Source organism: Triticum urartu, chromosome 6A, assembly GCF_056163025.1.
Source record: "Triticum urartu cultivar PI428250 chromosome 6A, HENAU_Tu73, whole genome shotgun sequence".
Lineage (NCBI taxonomy): Eukaryota > Viridiplantae > Streptophyta > Magnoliopsida > Poales > Poaceae > Triticum > Triticum urartu.
In genome coordinates, this window is record NC_141878.1 from 574767116 (window position 1) to 574786692 (window position 19577).

At 47.6% G+C, this 19577-nt stretch overlaps 1 protein-coding gene and 2 pseudogenes across 2 annotated transcripts; 2 read left to right on the forward strand and 1 right to left on the reverse strand.

Annotated features, from left to right (window-relative positions):
- Positions 1–416: 416 nt before the first annotated feature.
- On the reverse strand, positions 417–1519 carry LOC147966511 (uncharacterized; annotated as a pseudogene).
- Positions 1520–5033: 3514 nt separating this feature from the next.
- LOC147966512 (uncharacterized) lies at positions 5034–6118 on the forward strand. The gene is made up of 2 exons (XM_087530853.1): positions 5034–5721; positions 6105–6118. The coding sequence occupies exons 1-2, from the start codon at positions 5034–5036 to the stop codon at positions 6116–6118; spliced, it is 702 nt and encodes a 233-aa protein (XP_087386979.1).
- A 4990-nt stretch (positions 6119–11108) lies between these two features.
- Positions 11109–11943, forward strand: LOC125512895 (protein LITTLE ZIPPER 3 pseudogene; annotated as a pseudogene). Its single transcript, XR_015607787.1, has 2 exons — positions 11109–11202; positions 11385–11943. The product of XR_015607787.1 is annotated as a protein LITTLE ZIPPER 3 pseudogene (transcript).
- The last annotated feature ends 7634 nt before the right edge of the window (positions 11944–19577 follow it).

The following is a 19577-nucleotide window of genomic DNA, read 5'->3' on the forward strand; positions in this document are numbered from 1 at the left end:
ATGTGGTGGTTAGTTGCATGAACCGTATCTCACCAGGATCTGGAGTGTTATGGGAAATTCTTCTTGACATTTTTTTTGGCAAACTTTCTTCCGAAATCTCTACATTCCAGATTCAAGATCCTTATTGGCAAATACTAGATCACTATATATGATAAAAAAAACCCACAAAAGTGAGCTGAAATTGAGATTTGATTAGGCCAACTCCAACGCGCGACCCCAAACGGACGTCCGATCTATTCGCTTTTCATCCGTTTGAAGTAGAAAAACGGACACGGCCGTCCATTTGCGGTCGTGCACCCATCGGTGCGCCCAACCGGCACGGCTCACCCCAAAACGTCCGTGTGTTTTGGACTTGCATTTGTACCCAAAAAAACTTAAATGGACATGCAAATAATAAGAAAACATAAATATAAACATTAAAAGGCCACACGGTCGTAGTACCCAAATTCACCATAGTTCATAATTAAATTAAAAATTAATAAAAGACTTTTAAAAACTAGATAAAAATGGCCGCCGCCGTCGCTGGTGAGGCCACCGTCGTATCGAGGAGCCGCCCTTCTACGCGTCGTCGTCGCTGGTGAGGTCGAGGAAGGTGGCTGCCAAAGGTGAGATGGCGGCCCCTGCCAGACCAGAGGCGCCGGTGGCGCCTGCACCACCTCCTCCCGTGGCTCCTGCTTTTGCTCCGGCGACCGTTGTGGCGTTACTGACCATGGGCCGACTCCCACCGAGTCATCCATTTCCGGCGCCGTGCAGGACCAGCTCCACCGCTGGCCCACCAGATGAGGGTCCCACGTGGCGAGGGGCTGCTCCTCGTGCACCTCCTCCTTGACGTCGACGTCCAGCTCCGGGATGGCCACGTCACCGGCCACAAAGAGGCCATCCCATTGCCGCTCGTTGTGCGTGTTCATGAAATCCTCCATGACACGTCTCATAAGCCGGGCCTCCTCCTCCTCGGTCATGCGTGCCGGCGGTGCAGGGGACGGAGATGGCGACGACGTCGGTGAGATGTTGCGCACATGCCTACGGCCGCGTGCTTGGGGCGGGCTGTCCACACGAGCTGGACGTGGTGCGCGCTGGCCAGCAAAGTAGGACCGCCGCCGCAGGTCATGCTCATCGCGGAACCATGTGTCCCATAGCGGCGAGTCAATGGCGTACCTCGAGTCCCGCAGCAGATCCAGTGGCAGCTGTTGGCGGCGACGGTTGATCTCTTCGCGGCTGGCAGGCCACTCACCAGCACCGCTGTTATTGGCACGCGGTCCGCGGAGAGATGCCAGTTGTTTGGCAAATGAACATCTTCCCACGGGAGCGGCGTGGACGTCTCCCAGTACCGGCGACAGACCTCGACGTGGACGTACATCCTGTTGCACTAGCCAACCACCGGCGGCGCGAGCCGAAAGGCAGGTGGTGTGGGCGGAGATGGTGGTGCGGGCGACGCGGATCTGCTGGAGCGGCGGCGGACAGAGGAAGAGCCGGCCTCGTGGTCGTGCTTCCCCTTGCTGTTGATCCAATCCCAGCCCATGATGCCGGCAGGAAGGTGGACGAGCGGGGGTATGGCGGCGCTGGCTAGGGTTTGCTCGCTCGTGTCGGGGCTCGAGGAGGCAGGCCGTCCAGGAAGTGGAAGTTGTGGACTGGCCGGTCTACGGCTTCCACATTAAGAAGGACGACGACCCCTCCACCCGTGTGAATGACAACCAGAGCCCGTTGCTCGTGCGCATTGACTTTGGGCGGTGGAGATAGGTCGACGGTCGCCACGCGTCCTCGAGACGTACGACGATCAAGCATGTGCCCGTTCGTTCGGCGTCCGTGTGGCCGCAAACCAAGTGCACGTGTTGCTCCGGAAATGAGGCGGGTCAGACGCGAAACGGATAAAATTTACGGATGCGGCCGTGCATCGGGCCGTGTCATCTGTCCATTTTGACCTAAACGAACACGAGCGGACATGATGGGTCGCGCGTTGCAGTTGGCCTTACAGATATAGTGAAGATTATTTTACTAAGATGAGATACAGAAAGGAATCCGCTCATTGGAAAACTTGCGCATTGCCGCTAAATTTCATTCTGCTATAGTACTAGCCGGTCAACATGTTGAAGGAGTGCCTGCAGAATCTACAGAACCCCGAAAGGAAACAAATCATCACATTCTTGACGGTTTCCAAAATGTTGAACAAGATGTGATCATAGTTTCACATTGAATCTTGGAGAATGAAGTGATGTGCCATGATGATGGACGTTTGAATAGATGAGCTATACATAGATCATCACGGTACTGGTAGAGTACTGTTCTAGATGGTTGCTCTTGGCAGCACATAGAGCAGTGAAGACCAGCTGCACCTTCTTGAATGCATCTCATCATCATGTTGATGCATTGGGACGTAGGAGATCTACGTAGAGATCAGCTAGGGCGAGTTTGATTTGAAAGCAAGACTGCTGCACTCGAGTACGGGAGTAAAGTGTATTAATCAAATGTTCTGCCATTGACGACTTCGGTAGCCAAGCTTGCCTCTGTTTTTTCGCCATGACATACCGGTACTTCTTCCGATGGCAGGTTGTAGTATAAAAGAACAATCTTTTTTCTAATGGCAATGCATCAGTAAAAAACAATCTTTTTCAAATGATAGTAATCTTTAAAATATAAGAACTTTTTTTCAGATAACAACCCAAGCGAAAAACTTGTACTTATGAAGAGTTCAAACGTTTCAAACCGTTGGAACCATGGGAGTGGAGGCGTGGCCAACAAATTGTACCTTGTATGCCGAGGTCGCGGAGTACTCCCCTTTGGAAGTGAGTTCCAAGCTATGGTGTTTTAAATTTTGAAAACATGAGGTAGGTAGTTTGCTCGATGAGATATGCAAGGCTGGCGCCACTGAAGATCACCGAGCAAACTACCTACCTCATGTCATCGTCTCCATCGGGACCCGCCGCCGCAACTCCAATTTCATAGCAACAAACAACTTGAGGAAATCTCACGAAGACGACGGAGAAGACACGACTACTGCAACCACTGCCATGACCCCGGCATCACTCACCCCATCATCATTGCCATACGGAGCCTTTACGCCAACACTACCATCATCCACACACCTGCCACTTGTCCCTCTAGCCGAGCCCTCCTTCAAAATAAAGCCCTCTACAGGAGCACGACGCAAGGCGTCGACATCATCCACTCTGGGAATGCACGGATCTGAGGTTTCCCCTCGGAGCAAGGGCTGGTAGGGAGAGGGGCACTTCGCCACGACAACACCTTCAAGAAGGCATCCCATGGGAGCCACCATTGCCGGCTCACACAATCGGAGTCAAGCTTTCACCCGGTGTAGCCTCACACTTCCGAGACCAAACCAGTTGAATTACCTGCCCTCTACTCCCTAGCCACCGCAATGGCCCAAGTCGTTGATGCCACATACCTAGGGTCACCCACCCAGCGTCCACACCCACATCTCGCAGGCACCACACCATGTCGTATCCTGCACCATGCCGCAACCTCCTTGGTGCTGAAGCGCCACCTCCACGCATGTGCATCCCACCTAGAGGAAGCCCTCCAACCCCGTTGTCGCGTTGCATGCCTCGCACCATGTCTAGCCAGATCTTGTTGCACCCAACAACAAGCCACCGCAGCAATAGCAGCACCAACAACCCGTCGGCCCTCCACAACCATCCTTGATGCCAGGCCTCTTCATGCCCGCCGACACCTTCATTGAACATCAAATCCGACCACCTGCAGCCGCCCGCCCTGTTGCTACCACCGACCATAGGAGGGCCCCAAGCATCATTCGGCGGTAGCGCTGGGAAATCAGGAGGACGAATGACTCGCGTTGGTGGCGGCTAGGTTAGCCACCAATCTGAGTAACGCGAAGCTGTTTTCATCAATCTTTTGGGCAAATCTTAAAAATATGAGTACTACTGGTAGTTTTACATTTGTCATTATGATCTACAGTGTCCCATATAATTATGTTGAATCGTGTTTGGGATTACAATATTTTGTTTAAGCAAGACAAAAAACTTGTTGTTTTCATTGATCAAGAAAGGAGACTTAAACAAAGACCTGCCAAGCAGGAAAACAAAGGGATTACTATTATGGAATTACATTACCCAAATACATAGCACCTGCCAAACCCCAAAGACGGGCCTCCTTCTTGATGATCCTCAAGATGACCATCGTCGGGGCCCTAAGGTTGCCAAAAAAAAATCACACATTCCGTTCTTTCCATATTTCACAAGTTACAAGCATCATCGAGGAACAGATGAACTTTCACTTTTGGACCCTCACGTCAGCTAGCCGCTCCATCAATCATTCACCAAAGATCGCTGTTAAAATAGGTCTAGCGTCTCATGTACACGTACCCTGTACGTATGTAATTGTATACTGATTGTTATATATATAGAAAGACATGGAGAGGCTTTGCCCCACGGAAAACCCTAAATCCTATTTTCTAACTTGGTATCAGAGCCTATCCTAGCCGCCGCCGCCTCTCCTCCCGCCGCCGCCGCCGCCGCCGCCGCAGTTTCCTCGCGGCCGCCGCGATGTCCACCACGCCGGCACCTACGATGACCCCCTCCTCTGCGCTCACGCTCACCACCCCCTCCGCGCTCGTCCCGATCGCCCCCGTCATCGCCCCACCCGTCGCGATGGCTCCCACCCCGGTCCTTCTGCCCATCGCGGTCTCGCTTGACCGCAGCAACTTCGTGCTCTGGAGGGCTCTTGCCCTCCCCAACTTCGCCGGAGTTCGCCTCCACGGCTTCCTCGACGACTCGGCCACTGCGCCGCCGCCGACTGTGACGACAGGCACCGGCGAGGCCGCCCGCACCGTGTCCAACCCCGACTACGAGCAATGGTGGACGCTGGATCAGGAGGTTCTCAGGCATCTCCTCGGCTCGATGGGTGTGGAGATCTCCGCGCAGCTCATTGGCTGCAGGTCGGCCGCCGCCGCCTGGGCGGCCGTGCACACCATGTTCGCCGGCGAGAACAGTGCCGGCGTGCGCAACCTCCGGCGCCAGATTCAGGCGCTGCGCAAGGGAGATCGTCCCGCCGGCGAGTATATGCAGAAGGTCAAGGCCCTCGCTGACTCGATGGCCGCCGCCGGCTCTCCTCTTCGCGATGATGAGATCATCGACTACATGCTGACAGGGCTCGGTTCGGCGTTCAACCCCATCGCCGCCTCCATGAACTTCGCAGGCGTGCCAATCACGTTCCCCGCGTTCTACTCCAGTGTTCTCCACTACGAGGCCCTTCAGCAGCATCAGTCTGAGCACGAGGATTGGCAGTCCTCCGCCAACGCCGCGTCTCGGCCGGTCTACACCAACACTTCCGGCCGAGCCTCCGATTCTGGCCGCCCGAGCGGCGGCCGCCCCTTCGCCGGTTCCCTCCCGCCCGGCTCGGGCGGCTATGGCAACGGCCAGGGCAACGCCTCTGGTCGTAACAACAACAACGGCGGCAATGGCCGCAATGGAGGAGGAAACGGAGGTGGCAACGGGGGTGGTCGCAACCGCCGCTGGCGTCCCCGGTGCCAGATATGCAAGAATTGGGGTCATGAGGCCGGCGACTGTCGCAGCCGCAATGACCATGACCACCGCGCCGGCAACTCCGCGTCCACATCCTCCTCCCATGAGCCGCCGCACTGGATTCTGGACACCGGTGCGACGGACCACCTGACGAATGATCTTGATCGTATGCACTTCCACGAGCGCTACGGCGGGAAGGATCAAGTGCAAGTGGCAAATGGTGCAGGTTTGTCTATTTCGCATATTGGTCATTCCACTATACCCGGTTCATCCCTTCGTTTACGCAGTATTCTTCGTCTACCACACATTCATCAAAATCTTCTCTCCGTTTATCGTCTCGTCCTTGATAATGATGTCTTTGTGGAATTTCACCGTTTCTTTTTCCTTGTCAAGGACACGATCACAATGAAAATCCTTCTTCACGGTAGATGTCATGGTGGACTCTACCCCATCCCGTTTGGTCGCGCGTCGTCATCCCCCACCCGCCAAGCGTCCCTCAGCGTCAAGACCACCCCGTCCCAGTGGCATCAGCGTCTCGGTCATCCCTCGAATAATATTGTTCAAAACCTTGTTAGGAATAATGATTTAGTGTGTTCCTCTGAACGTCAGCCTTCCGTGTTTGATGCTTGTCAGCGTGCTAAAAGTCGACAATTGCCTTATCATTTATCACATCATGTTTCCACTATGCCTCTTGAGTTAATCCATTCTGATGTTTGGGGGCCAGCTATTGCTTCTTCCGGAGGTTATAAATATTATGTGAGCTTTGTTGACGATTACTCTCGCTTCTCTTGGATTTATCTCCTTAAGCATAAGTCTGACGTTGAGCAAGTATTTTATGCCTTTCAGGCTCATGTTGAGCGTCTTCTCCACACTAAAATCATAGCTGTGCAGTCCGACTGGGGTGGTGAGTATCACCGGTTGCATCGTTATTTCCAGCGCACTGGCATCTCTCATCGTGTGTCTTGCCCGCACACGTCTCAGCAGAACGGCATTGCTGAACGCAAACACCGTCATCTTGTTGAAACATGCCTTGCTTTGTTGGCTCATTCTTCTCTCCCATTGCGTTTTTGGGATGAGGCTTTTCTTACGGCATGCTATCTCATTAATCGCATGCCTACACCTGTTCTTCAACAAGATACACCCATATATCGACTCCTTAAGGTGCACCCTGATTATAAGTTTCTTCGCACTTTTGGGTGCGCCTGCTGGCCTAGTTTGCGTAAATATAATGCACACAAACTTGCTTTCCGATCCACCATGTGTGTTTTCTTGGGCTATAGTCCGATGCATAAGGGATACAAGTGTCTTGATCGTTCCACGGGACGTATCTACATCTCCCGTGATGTTGTTTTCGACGAGTCTGTCTTTCCCTATGCCACTCCCGGGGTCACTGTTGATGTCTCTTCTTTGGCTGATGTTCTCTCTTTTCCTCCCACTGAACCGGCCACGGGTGACCATATGCGCAAATACGACTTGTCCTATTTGTCTACTGACACGCCTGTTCCAGGCCCTGTTGCTTCTGTGCGGGATTCTTCGGCTCCGCCCTCTCCGGCGCCCAACATGCATGGCGCATGCACGCCCTCTGCCCGTCGCCCTCCCGTGGCCATCGCGCAGCCCTCCTTGGCGATCGACGTGCATGGGATATGCACGTCTCCCCGATCGGCTCGCGCGTCACCCGGCTCGGTTCCCGCATCGCCCGGCTCAGTCGTCACCTCGCCCGGCCTAGCTGGCCCATCGGCTACCGCCTCGCCCGGTTCGACCGGCCCGTCCACGGACCCGGCCGCTTTGCCCGGCTCCTCTGCGGCCTCCTTGCCACGCGGTGACGTGGTGTCCCCCGCCCGGTGCTCGAGGATGATGCTCCGCCATCGCCACCGCAGCTCGCATCGCCCTCTGTCGAGGGGAGTCCCGCTCCCTCGACCACGACGCCCCCAGCTGCTCCTGCACACACCATGGTTACCCGCACCCACGATCATACTCGCCGTGCTCTTGTTCCTACTGACGGGACAATCCGCTATGATCCCCGTCGCCGTGCGTTTCTTGCGGTGCCTGTCTCTCATCGTGATGCTCTCCGTGAGACTGCCTGGCGTACCGCGATGGTTGATGAGCTCACTGCTATGCATCACAACAAGACTTGGGTTCTTGTGCCTCGGCCGCGCGGTGTTAATGTTGTTGGGAGCAAATGGATCTTCAAGACCAAGCATCGTCCGGATGACTCTGTGGATAAGTACAAAGCTCGTCTGGTCGCCCGTGGTTTCACACAGCAGCTTGGCATTGACTATGGGGATACCTTCAGTCCGGTTGTCAAGCCGGCTACCGTTCGTTTGGTTCTTGCCTTGGCTGTTTCTCGTGGTTGGAGTCTTCGGCAGATTGATGTCAGCAATGCTTTCCTTCATGGGTATCTCTCTGAGGACGTCTATATGAAGCAGCCACCTGGTTTCGAGGATGCTCGTTTTCCCTCGCATGTGTGCAAGCTTCAGCGAGCGCTCTATGGGCTCAAGCAGTCCCCTCGTGCCTGGTACGCTCGGCTCAGTGCTCGTCTTCTCGCTTTGGGATTTTCCTCCTCCAAAGCAGATACATCTCTGTTTTTCTTCTGCTATCGTGATGTTCAGATCTATATGCTTGTCTATGTGGATGACATTGTCATTGCCGGATCTTCTCCCCGTGCGGTTGATGGTCTTGTTCATGCCCTCGCTGCCAGTTTTCCTATCAAGGACCTTGGGCCGTTGGAGTATTTTCTTGGTCTGGAAGCGTCGTACAATTCAGGGGGGATGACATTGACTCAACGGAAGTATGCCTTGGATCTTTTACACCGTGTGAGCATGGAGAATTGTAAGCCTACTTCCACACCGTTGTCTACTTCCGAGCAGCTTGCACGAGTGTCTAGATGACCTCTTAGTGCCGATGATTCTTTCCGGTATCGCAGTGTTGTTGGTGGACTGCAGTATTTAACACTCACCCGTCCGGATATTTCATTTGCAGTGAGCAAGGTGTGTCAGTTTTTCTCACAGCCCACTGATGCTCACTGGGAAGCTGTTAAGCAGATTTTACGCTATGTGAAAGGAACGTTGCACATAGGGCTGAAATTTCGCAAGGCTTTCTCTACTAGCATTAGTATCTTCACTGATGCAGATTGGGCAGGTTGTCCGGATGATCGTCGTTCAACTGGAGGTTTTGCCATATTCGTTGGACCGAACCTCATTTCCTGGAGTTCGAAGAAACAACCAACAGTGTCGAGGTCGAGCACAGAGGCCGAGTACAAAGCCTTGGCAAATGGAGCTGCTGAAGCCATCTGGGTAGAGTCACTACTCAAAGAGCTTGGAGTGTCTCAGCAGCGTGTTCCGGTTCTCTGGTGTGATAACTTAGGGGCCACATATCTGACTGCCAACCCAGTTTTCCATGCACGTACCAAGCACATCGAGATTGATTTTCACTTTGTGCGTGAGCGTGTTGCTTCTGGAGCTCTTGAGGTCAGATTCATTTCTTCTAATGATCAGCTGGCTGATGTGTTTACTAAACCAGCCACCAGACAGATGCTAGACCGTTTTAGTACCAATCTAAACCTTGTACAGAGTAGAAGTTCAGATTGAGGGGGAGTGTTAAAATAGGTCTAGCGTCTCATGTACACGTACCCTGTACATATGTAATTGTATGCTGATTGTTATATATATAGAAAGACGTGGAGAGGCTTTGTCCCACGGAAAACCCCAAACCCTATTTTCTAACTGTCGCAGGGCGCCAATCCGTAGCCATAATGTGTTAAAGCCCAAGCCAATTAGTAATATCCTTCCAAACCCGACGCATGTATCGACTATGACAAATGAGATGGACGATAGACTCATGCACTCACTTATACAGAGTGCACATGCCGCAATTCGTCCATCCATGGCGATGCAATCTACCAGTCGCCCGCACTTTTATTTTGGATGAGAAGACACACGAAAAACTTGCATTTAAGGGGAGCTCAGACCTTCCAAACCATTGGAACCATAACAATGGAGGCGATTCCAGCAGATTGAGCCTTGTATATGCCGAGGACACGAAGTACTTTTCATTGGAAGTGAATTCCCAAGCTATGGTGTCTTGAATTCCTTGGGAGAGTAAATATGAGAGGGATTTTTCCAAAGGGTGAGGAGTTCCTAAAATGTGCTCCAAAGGAATGTCATGGTGGGTGTCAATGTCGCTAACCCACAAGGTATCCATTAGCGCCTTTCTTACAATGCAACTCTTCTTGTGCGAGAGCTTGTAGATCTTGGGGCGATGTCTCTCAGGCCAATATCCTTGAGCCATGGAGAATCCCGAAAAAATGCTTTGTTTTGTTCACCACAGTAACCTTGGTGGCCGCCACAAAAATATCTCGGTCATTGCAATGTCATTACATGGCCTATCCTCAAGGATAATACTCCAGATACAATAGTCAAAAACAAGTTATTGTCATTGTACACAAATTTCAATCAGTTACGCTCATTTAACATATTCCAAAGGATAATACTACTCATTTTTTAGACGCAACTACCACTCCTCTATAAGAAAAAGGCTCAGGGTTCTTCTGCCTTCCTTGGCGCCAGCGCCAGTCCGCCTCATCTCCAGTGGCCCTAGGGCCATGGAGGTGCGGTGGACCCCGGCCCCTGCCGGCGGGAGGAATCTTGCTCCGTTTTTAGGTGTTCTTGTGAGTTCATTTAGGTTTTGTATCCTGATCAGGAAGACGAAACGATGACAGCTCCCTGGAGTAGGAATAAGATTCTCCTCGCCTAGCCCGTGCTCTGGTGATGCATCTTGCGTCGTCAGAGAGTGTGTGAAGGTGTGTCTCTGATAGATCTCGCGGGATTCGGTTTCATTCTGGTCTTCGGTGGATCTGCTTAGATTCAGTCTTTATTCGTGTATGTACGGATTGGATCCATTCGACGTATACTTCTCTTCATCGGCGACGAGTGCTATTCTAGTGCGCTGGTTCTGACGGGCCTTATCATGTCGACTTACCGATTTTCTATTACAACAAGTTTGGCATATCTTCGATAATAGAGCGGTGATGAGGAGGGCGTTCCTTTGGGTCGCTCCCGTAATTGTAGTCATTGCTACGTGATCTATGAACATGGATGCAAATCTTTTTATTTCTGTGTTTATTTTTTATACTGCCATGAAAAGATCCGAAGTTTTCTAAAAAAATCAAATACCCATTTTTACCAATTCGTCGGGGATGCATGCACCTGGCCGGTTTGCAAATTTTTCAGGGCTGTGTTCCATAAGTTTGACCGTTTCTGGAGAGAGAGACTGGAGGGATGGGTACTACGTTGGAAATGCTGCCAGCCGGGAGAAGCGCGCGGCACGGCCGAGAATAAGAATGATTGCGTATCTTTGGACGGAGAACCAGAAGTGCGTCATCAATTCATCACCATCATCACACTTTCTCATTGACAGCTAACCACAACCATGAATGTACACTGTACAATCCTGCAGAGCCCTAGGCAGCTCGGCCTGCATTCAAGCTGTGCAGGAGAACACTGGAGTAGTAACTGGATTCGGTCACATGCACATTTCCATCCACTGCTTTGCTGGGGCGCGCGGGCCTATAAATACGCCCTCTCCCGTCTCCTCTCCCCACACCACAAGTTCTTTCTCCCCCACTCGAGCTAGCTAGCCTTCTTCTTCCTCTGCTACAAGTGCCAGTCTTCCGAGCCCGAGTACTACCATTTCAGCACCTCAGAAAGAGGTATATGAAGAAGTAGCACTGCATTTTCACAATCCATCTTTGGTGCATTTCTTGCCTTCTTTCTTGAATCTTGAGTGCTGCTAGGTGCTAGTTGTTCTTGAATCAAGCACAAACATTTGGAATGTGTTTGTGTTTGAATACTATCTAGTATCTAACTATAGATGGATGTGAATGTGGTGCAGGTGGCTAGCAGGGCGTGGAGGATGGAGCGAGCGAACACGGAGCTGTACCTGGAGAACCTGTGCATCATGCAGGAGAACGAGCGGCTCCGGAGGAAAGCACAGATGCTGGCCCAGGAGAACGAGCAGCTCCTCGCCGATCTCAAGCGCAAGCAGCAGCACATGGCGGCCTCCTCCAAGACGGCGCCCCAGATGGCGAAGGGCGGCGAGCCGTCCGGCCTCAAGTCCGGCAAGCAGCAGCCCCAGTGATCGCGCCGGAGTCGCGCGGGTGCGTGAATGCAGCCGTGGAAACGGAGTAGTTAATTAAGTAGCACTATGTACTCAGCAGATTGTAGATTAGAGCTGGCATGCATGCACAAGCTGGTAGTCCTAGTGGACGATTTAGTTCTACTTTTGGTTGTTTAGCTAGAGGAAGTAGTAGTGGTGGCAGCAGCTAGCGCTTTGGGGGGTTGTATTTGAATGGCTTTTGCCTCTGTGGCGCCATTTCTTTTCTCAGTCTGATCTGATGGCCCTGATGATGATGGGCACGTAGCGTACCAGACTTAGACTACCAGTAACATGAAAGATAGGTCTGGTTATTCCACTACTTGCCAAAATCTGTAGTTTAATGTGAACAATTTGGGAAAATCTCTCTTTTACAAACATGACGTGATGTATATGCAATGGCTCGACTGCCAGACAGGTGTGTGAAGGCGTTTTAGAAAGCGAGGCTCCTGACCGAAATATTGCAATAATGCTACACTTACGAACTGAAGGCATAAGCTTTGCCTCATCCATTAATTAAAAAAGATAATAGAGTTTGTTATACCACCCATCATTAATTAAGAAAGATAATAGAGTTTGTTATACCACCCATATTACACGCGAAGGTGGAACTAGTTGTTTGGTGCTCAGTTTTTTTACTTCGTGTAAATTTCGGCTCACATCGTTCTCTTGTTCTGCCACATCAGGCCGTTGGCATATCCTTTCCGTAACACTTGCAAAAAAAATTCGGCACTGTTATACCCTAACTACATAACCCCCCACCATCATTTCATCATAAACTTTAGCCCATTCCCCCCATCTCACACCCCGACCGCCATAGTAGATTTGCCTCACTGCTGCCAACTCTTCGTCACGGCCGTTCTCTCCGATTGACGGCGATCTTGCCGGTTGTCACTGCATGCGCCGAGCACGCGCACGGCATGTTGTTGCCGTGCCACCCGCGCCGTCCTCAACTCTCTCCGTCACCGTCACCGCCATCCTTGCGTCTCCTCCTTATCCATTCCTCTTCTCTGTGTGTTGTATCCCTTGATTCCAGATCGATTGATTGGTCACGAATCGGCTCTGCGGGTTTTGATTCGATTTGTTGCCATGAAATAACCCTAGTTCGTACTTGGTAGGGGTAGAACAACCCACAATTTCTCTAATTTTTTAATCATATATATGTATGCTTCCATGTTTGATTTGATAAAATATGATTTGGTCATTTGATTTAATTCCTTGCATGCAACAATGATTCAAGCACATGATTCTTCTACGGTTCTACAAAAGTCAAACAATCCTCGTTAGGAAACTGTATGCATATTTATTGATAAATGAAATTGGCTATTAGCTTTGCAATGTCTATGTTAAATTTCATACTATTAATTTTCCTACGTTAAGCTTATTCTACTTATTTTTTGCAACCAGAGTTTTCTACACACATGTTGCTATTGTGACCTTTTAGTGTACTACACAAAACACTTATTTTGATAAGAATGTCTTATGCAGTACTATAACTAAAATGTCACATCAGTAGAGACATTATATTTTGGTTGCAATAAACAAAGATAGTGAAAGGAGGTGTACAACGAGGACGCTACAAGTGCATCATCGGTAAGTTTTTACAATTTGTTAAATTCATATGAACTACTTACTACATTCTTGTGCAAATACATTTATGTTGTAGATCCGATCGTGTCGCCTCTTTTCACCTATATGAGAAGATGGCACTCTTTCCAGTGGTTTGAATGACTCTTTGGAATGTGAAATATGCAACGTCACCGACCTCATTATCTTAAAAATATTGCATATATTGACCCTACACACACCGTAGATTTTAGCACTTTGTATCTTACTGTTGGACAGGTATGAGTCTATTTATAAAATGCAATGCAAATGTGACATGAATGCAGATGTGTGTTATGGAAATGTTGTGAATGCGTATTTTGAATGCTGTTTAAATAGGAAAACATGATGATCAATAATAAAATAAATGAAAAGCATCAAAGGTGGTTCTGCTTTAGACATTTCAGAAATGAAAAAGAAGTTGATCTCTCACAACAGGATGATTGTGCACTATGGTTAAGTATGCTTTTTGCCATCACGGTGGATTACGATAAATTGATTATCTAAACTTGTTGATTTCATCGCTTGGATGACAAACTTTTACTCCCACAAAAGTCCTGAAACATATTGCTTAGTTGACAGTTACAAAAGATGAGCGCAACACAATTTAGTAAGCGCAAAGATGAGCCTCAACACCAACTGCTACATACTCCCTCCGTCGTATACTAAATCAGCGACGCTTATTTTGGGATGGAGAGAGTATTACTTAGTTGACAAGTAGAAAATTAAGATACTAGTTTTCACTATTATTAGGGGCTTTTGCATTTCTTTGTTGAATCAATTAAGTTATTTTTTTCTGCTAAAGCACTATTTGGTCTATGTTAGAATATCATATGTCCTCTTTAATCACACATGATTAAAAAAATACACGAGTTTAGATCAAATAGTGTTGACACCATAAAAATAAAAGGAATTATAGCAATAGATTTGAGAAGTTTCTTCTAAGTTTCATTGTAGAGTGTAGAAAAATCATGTGAATCAAACGCCTTGGCAATTTGTTTCCATAAGGACCATCCCCTGAAGTTTCTACAAAACTCCTTTGAATCAAAAGAGGAGCCCTAATTGTACACTCATGACTTACCTTTATTTTTTGCAAAAAAGACCCCGGATCTATTATATATGTTCGCCAGAAATACACCCAAAGATAATACGAGTTATATGGAGTTCCTGGACCACCGAATGGCCACTACTGCCATCAGAACAAGCAAACGACGCGCCACTCTCGTTGCTACCTTATCGGAGTGAACCTGACCTTGTCAATGAGAGCTGGAAAGTTTTTGTGCACATGCCCTAAGGACCAACATTTCAAAGCTGCAGTTGTCATCATTGAACCCTTGAATTGATTCAAAACGCCTGACACGAGATCTCACCATCATACACATACGTCAAGAAACTCAAACCTTAGGTCAACTTCAACGCACGACCCCAAATGGTCCAGCCGCGCCCGTTTGGGGCTAACAGACACAAATCACGGCCAATGCGCGGGAGCAAACGAACAAACATTCGTTTTTTGTCCGCTTTCTTCCCATTTCTGGCCCAAATTTGGGACGCGTTTGCGGCGAAACGGACAGGCGAGGACGGGCTGGACGCGTGCCCTTGGCCTCCCCTGGCCTGCCCATCGTGGCCACAAACACTCCTATTTCTTGTCCCCTCCCCCTCCCCCGCCCCGCCGCCGCCCATTTTCCGGCCGCCGCCTCGCTGTCCAGCCTGGTCGTCGAGAGCATGACCACCAAATTTGTGTCTCTCTTGCTCGTCGCCAGCGCACAAGCGATAGATCTGCGGCTGCCGTCGCCGGCCTTCGGATTTGGAGCATCCGGCCGCCAGCGACCGCGCCTTGCCGTGGATTGGTTGGGTACTAGACCGAACAGCCCCCATAACGCCTTCGCGCCGAATGCAGGTATTGACTCCGTCTCTAGCCGCTCAGATCTATCCTGTTGGCGGTTCACCGACAAAGACACGCCGGCCGTCGCCCCGGCTTGGCGCTGGCCCAGCGGCTCGACTGCTCACCTTTGCCGGTCATAAAGTGCGACGACTGCCTGCAGCAGGTCGTGTGGCGCGTTTCTACAACGCCAGAACGTCCCGGATGGGTATTTTTCAAGTGCAAACAGGGGGGGGGGGGGTGGTACTTTTGATTCGGTTGTGCTCACCTGATTCCGTGCATTTTCGGTAGCTCATTGCTTGCTCAAATTTATGTGTAGGATGGATGCCAATTTTGATATTGGGGAGAAGATTACATCAATCTATTGATAACACGAAATTGATAGATGCTCGTGCACTCGTTGCTAGAATAGAGGAACTAGATGCGAAACATCGTCTACTTCTTCAGAATCGAAGAAGAAAGAAGTGTGCAACCTGGAGAAGCCGCATATCAATAATGATATATATCAATAATGATATTAATCCAACTAGTGGGAGCAATTATGGAAGTTGGATATCTGTTAAAGTGTCTAATTATGGTTATTGTTTTTTGTCTTCCTCTCGTAGTGAAGAATTGACGAATTATATACTCCAATGTATTGAAATGTGCATTCAATAACAAAATCTGCAAATCAAGCAGGCATGCCATAAATCATCCATACATGCGACACGACACAAATCAAATAATTCCAGCCATGCCACCGGAGTAGAGTACCATCAGCGAGGAGTATGTGACGTACAGGTCTTTGTGACAGTGAAGTACTGCTGAGCTCACGTCCTCCTGGTAATGGCCCAAGTTGAAATCCTATCCGCCCGAGCTCCTCGCAGTGCATTCATATTCCAAGGGAAGGTGCACATCAGTGGCAGGCTTTTGTTTTTCCTTCCTTGTGTACTCCCTCCATTCCAAAATATAGTGCGTCCACGCTTCCTGATGTCGAACTTTGACCATAAATTTAACGAACGAGACCGACTGCGGCGGGAGAAAAAGTTACATAATTAAAAACTTCTTTTGAATACGAATTCACTAATATAACTTTTGCCCCCGCCGCAATCGGTCTTGATAGTTAAATTTACGGTCAAAGTTGAAGCACATGGATAGAGGAAGCACTATATTATGAAATGGAGGGAGTATGTTTGTACTACTGTCTTTCAGTCTTCTCAGTCTCCAGCAATGACCATGCACTGCATTCACAGGAATGGATGGAGGAAGAACATGCTGCAACTTCAGTTGGCTCAGTCATCATGATTTTTGCAGGCAGAGCAAGTAAGATCTGCAGGTGGCTTCCAAGGTCAATATGTCTAGTCCGACCAAGAATCCAGATCTTGCATTATTCTGTAGGGTACCATCCCTTACATCTCTGCTGGCACTCGTGCCTGCACCATATCTCAACTGCAGTACTAGTTCGTCTGTACTACTACTAGTAGTACTAGATTTATGTAAGCAAAGAGTTTAGAGAAATTTATTCCTTACAGGAACCGTATCTGACAAGGATTTGGAGTGTTATATGAGAAATTTATTCTTCGGTTTTGCTAAGTCTCAGTCGACTGAGACTTTGTTATGTCCCTGTCGATACTATTTTCCTTTGATTTTGCATGGAGATTCATACAAAAAATTTATTTTCAATATTTTCTTCTTCTTAAATACTAGTATATCACTTGAGTGAGATTTGGTTAAATCTCAGTCGACAGAGACCTAGCCACTTCCTTTATTATTCTTCTTCAGAAATCTTTTTGTTTTGGCAAACTTCTTCAGAAATCTCCCCATTTCATATTCAAGAGCTTTACTGGTAAAATGGAACAGTACGATAAAAAACCAAAAAAACTGAGCTGAACTTGAGTCTTGAACTCTTGATTACAGATACTCCCTCCGGTCCCTTTTAGTTCGCATATTAGATTTGTCTAAAGTCAAGCCTCGTAAAGTTTGATCAACTTTATAAAAAAATACCAATATTCACAATATGAAATCAATACTAGTAGATGCGTCATGACTTAAAGTTTCATGTTGTATAACTTTATTATGGTAGATGTTGATATTTTTTCATATAAATATGGTCAAACTTTGTAAAGTTTGACTTCAGATAATTCTTATATGCAGAGTAAAAAGGACCGGAGGGAGTACATGCGAGAGGATTATTCTTCCTAAGATAACATACAGAAAGAAATTTGCTCATTGGAGAACTTGCACATTGCCGCTAATTTCATTCTTCTATCTACAGAGAAACACTTATACTGCTATAGTACTAGCTGGTCAAGATGTTGAAGAAATGTCTGCAGAATCTACAGAACCCAGCAAGCAAAAAATTATCACATTCTTGACATTTTCCGAAGTCTTGAACAAGATATGTGTCACTGTTTCACATCAATCTGAAGAATGAAGTGATGTGCCATGATGATGATGGAGGTTTGAATGGAAGAGGTATGCATAGCTCATCATGCATCGCTACTGCTCTAGAAGGTTGCTCTTGGCAACATATAGAGCAGTGAAAACAGCTGCACCGTCTTGAATGCATCTCATCATCATTTTGATGCGTCGGGACTATACGAGGTCTGTGCGGAGATCAGCAAGAGCGCAAGTTTGATTTGAAAGCAAGACTTACCGCGCTGCCGCACTCGAGTACGGGAGTAAAGTGTATTAATTAAATATTCTGCCATTGACTTTGATAGCCATTCTTGCCTCCTGTTTTTTCACCATGACATACGGACCGGTACTTCTTCCAACGGCAGGTTATATAAGAAAGCAATCATTTTTTTTCTTCTAATGGCATGTAGTAAAAACAATCTTTTTCAAATGATGGTAACCTTTCAAATACAACAACTTTATTTTGGATGACAAGCCAAGCGAAAAATTTGTACTTCAGGGGCAGCTCAACCCTTTCAAACCGTTTGGAACCATGGGAGTAGAGGCGCGGCCAACAAATTGTGCCTTTTATGCCGAGGTCACGGAGTACTCCCCTTTGTAAGTGAATTCCCAGCTATGGCATCTTGAATTTCTTGGGAGAGACGAATATGAGACGAAAGTGTCCTGCTCCTGAGCTCAAATGAGCTTGGTGAACAGTAACATAAAAAATCAAAAAAATCTGAATTTTTTTGTGACAAAAGTTTCAAGTGCTTGCAAAATTCATCATGAAATCATATTCCTGTAAGGCTTGGCAAAAAATAAATCAGTGCTCCAAAATGTTTTTGAAAGTAGCATTTTCAGAGTATCGATTTTGTTATTTTTGCCACGCCTTCTAGGAATGTGATTCCATGACGATTTTGTGCAAGCACTTCGAACTTTTGTCAATGTTTATCATGAAAAAATTTCAGATTTTTTTATTTGTTTTTTTTTCAATTTTACTGTTCACCCAAGCTCATTTGAGCTCGGGCTGAGAAACTCTGCGTCCAATATGAGGGCTTTTCCTAAAAAGTGGGGAGTTCCTGAAGGACTACAATACACAGCCAACGTCCCCCCTAGCGGGGAGTCATGCGTGACGATCCTTCCACCCTGGGACTTTGATTGGCAAACGGATTTGTTCGCTATGAGAACCACCTTAGTGCGAACCTGGCCAGCCATGGCCTTTTCCTAGGCATCCCAGCCCGACCGCCATTCCTTGTACAGAAAAAATAAATTTGTTATTTTTTTGCCATATTGTAGGTAAACAATATAGTGTTGCAAAAAAATCAGGAAAAAGTAAACACACAAAATGTCATGATAGAAGGAAGAAAATTGTCATGCATGTCAAACTCAATTTAATTTGCCATGATCCAGCAAAGCAATTTGCTATAGACCAGGAACTTAATTTGCCATGGTCCAGCAAAAAGTAATTTGGCACAATTATGAAACTGAAATTGCCATGAGATTTAAATTTTCATGTATGCGAGAACGAAACTTGTAAAACTGTTGTGAGTGTCAACACAAAAAATGCAAAAATACCACAATTTTATTTTGCCATGGTGTGAGCATAAAAAATTGCAATGAAATAAGAAAAGTATAAACTAAAAGGTCAAATTGCCATGGGGCACTATCTAAATTTGCCACCAAGCTTATGATTGTTTTGTTGTGCCATATGAATAAAACAATTCCCAAAAATTGCCATGTAAGTACTAAGTTTTCTATGACCCAATGAAACTTTTACAAAAAAAACCCCAAAACCTTGGCAAATTTCGAAAAAATGAATTTAGTATTTTTTATAAAAAATTAATTGTCACATGGAAAAAATAAAAAACTATATTTCTTACTAGAACATGGAAAAATGTTGAGTTTTTTTTACATTGTTCACATGGCAAAAATGGAAACTTTGTTCATATCAAACACGGTAAAATTTTGGAAAAATTTGCAATCGTCGCGTGGATTTTTTTTGAATTTTGATCTCTAAACCTTGGATAATGTAGAAAATTGCCATGATATTTAAGAAAAAGATTTGTCATCCT

Bases quoted from the DNA above. Each gene is read 5' to 3' on its own strand.
- LOC147966512 (XM_087530853.1), top strand. From the start codon at position 5,034: ATGCAGAAGGTCAAGGCCCTCGCTGACTCGATGGCCGCCGCCGGCTCT.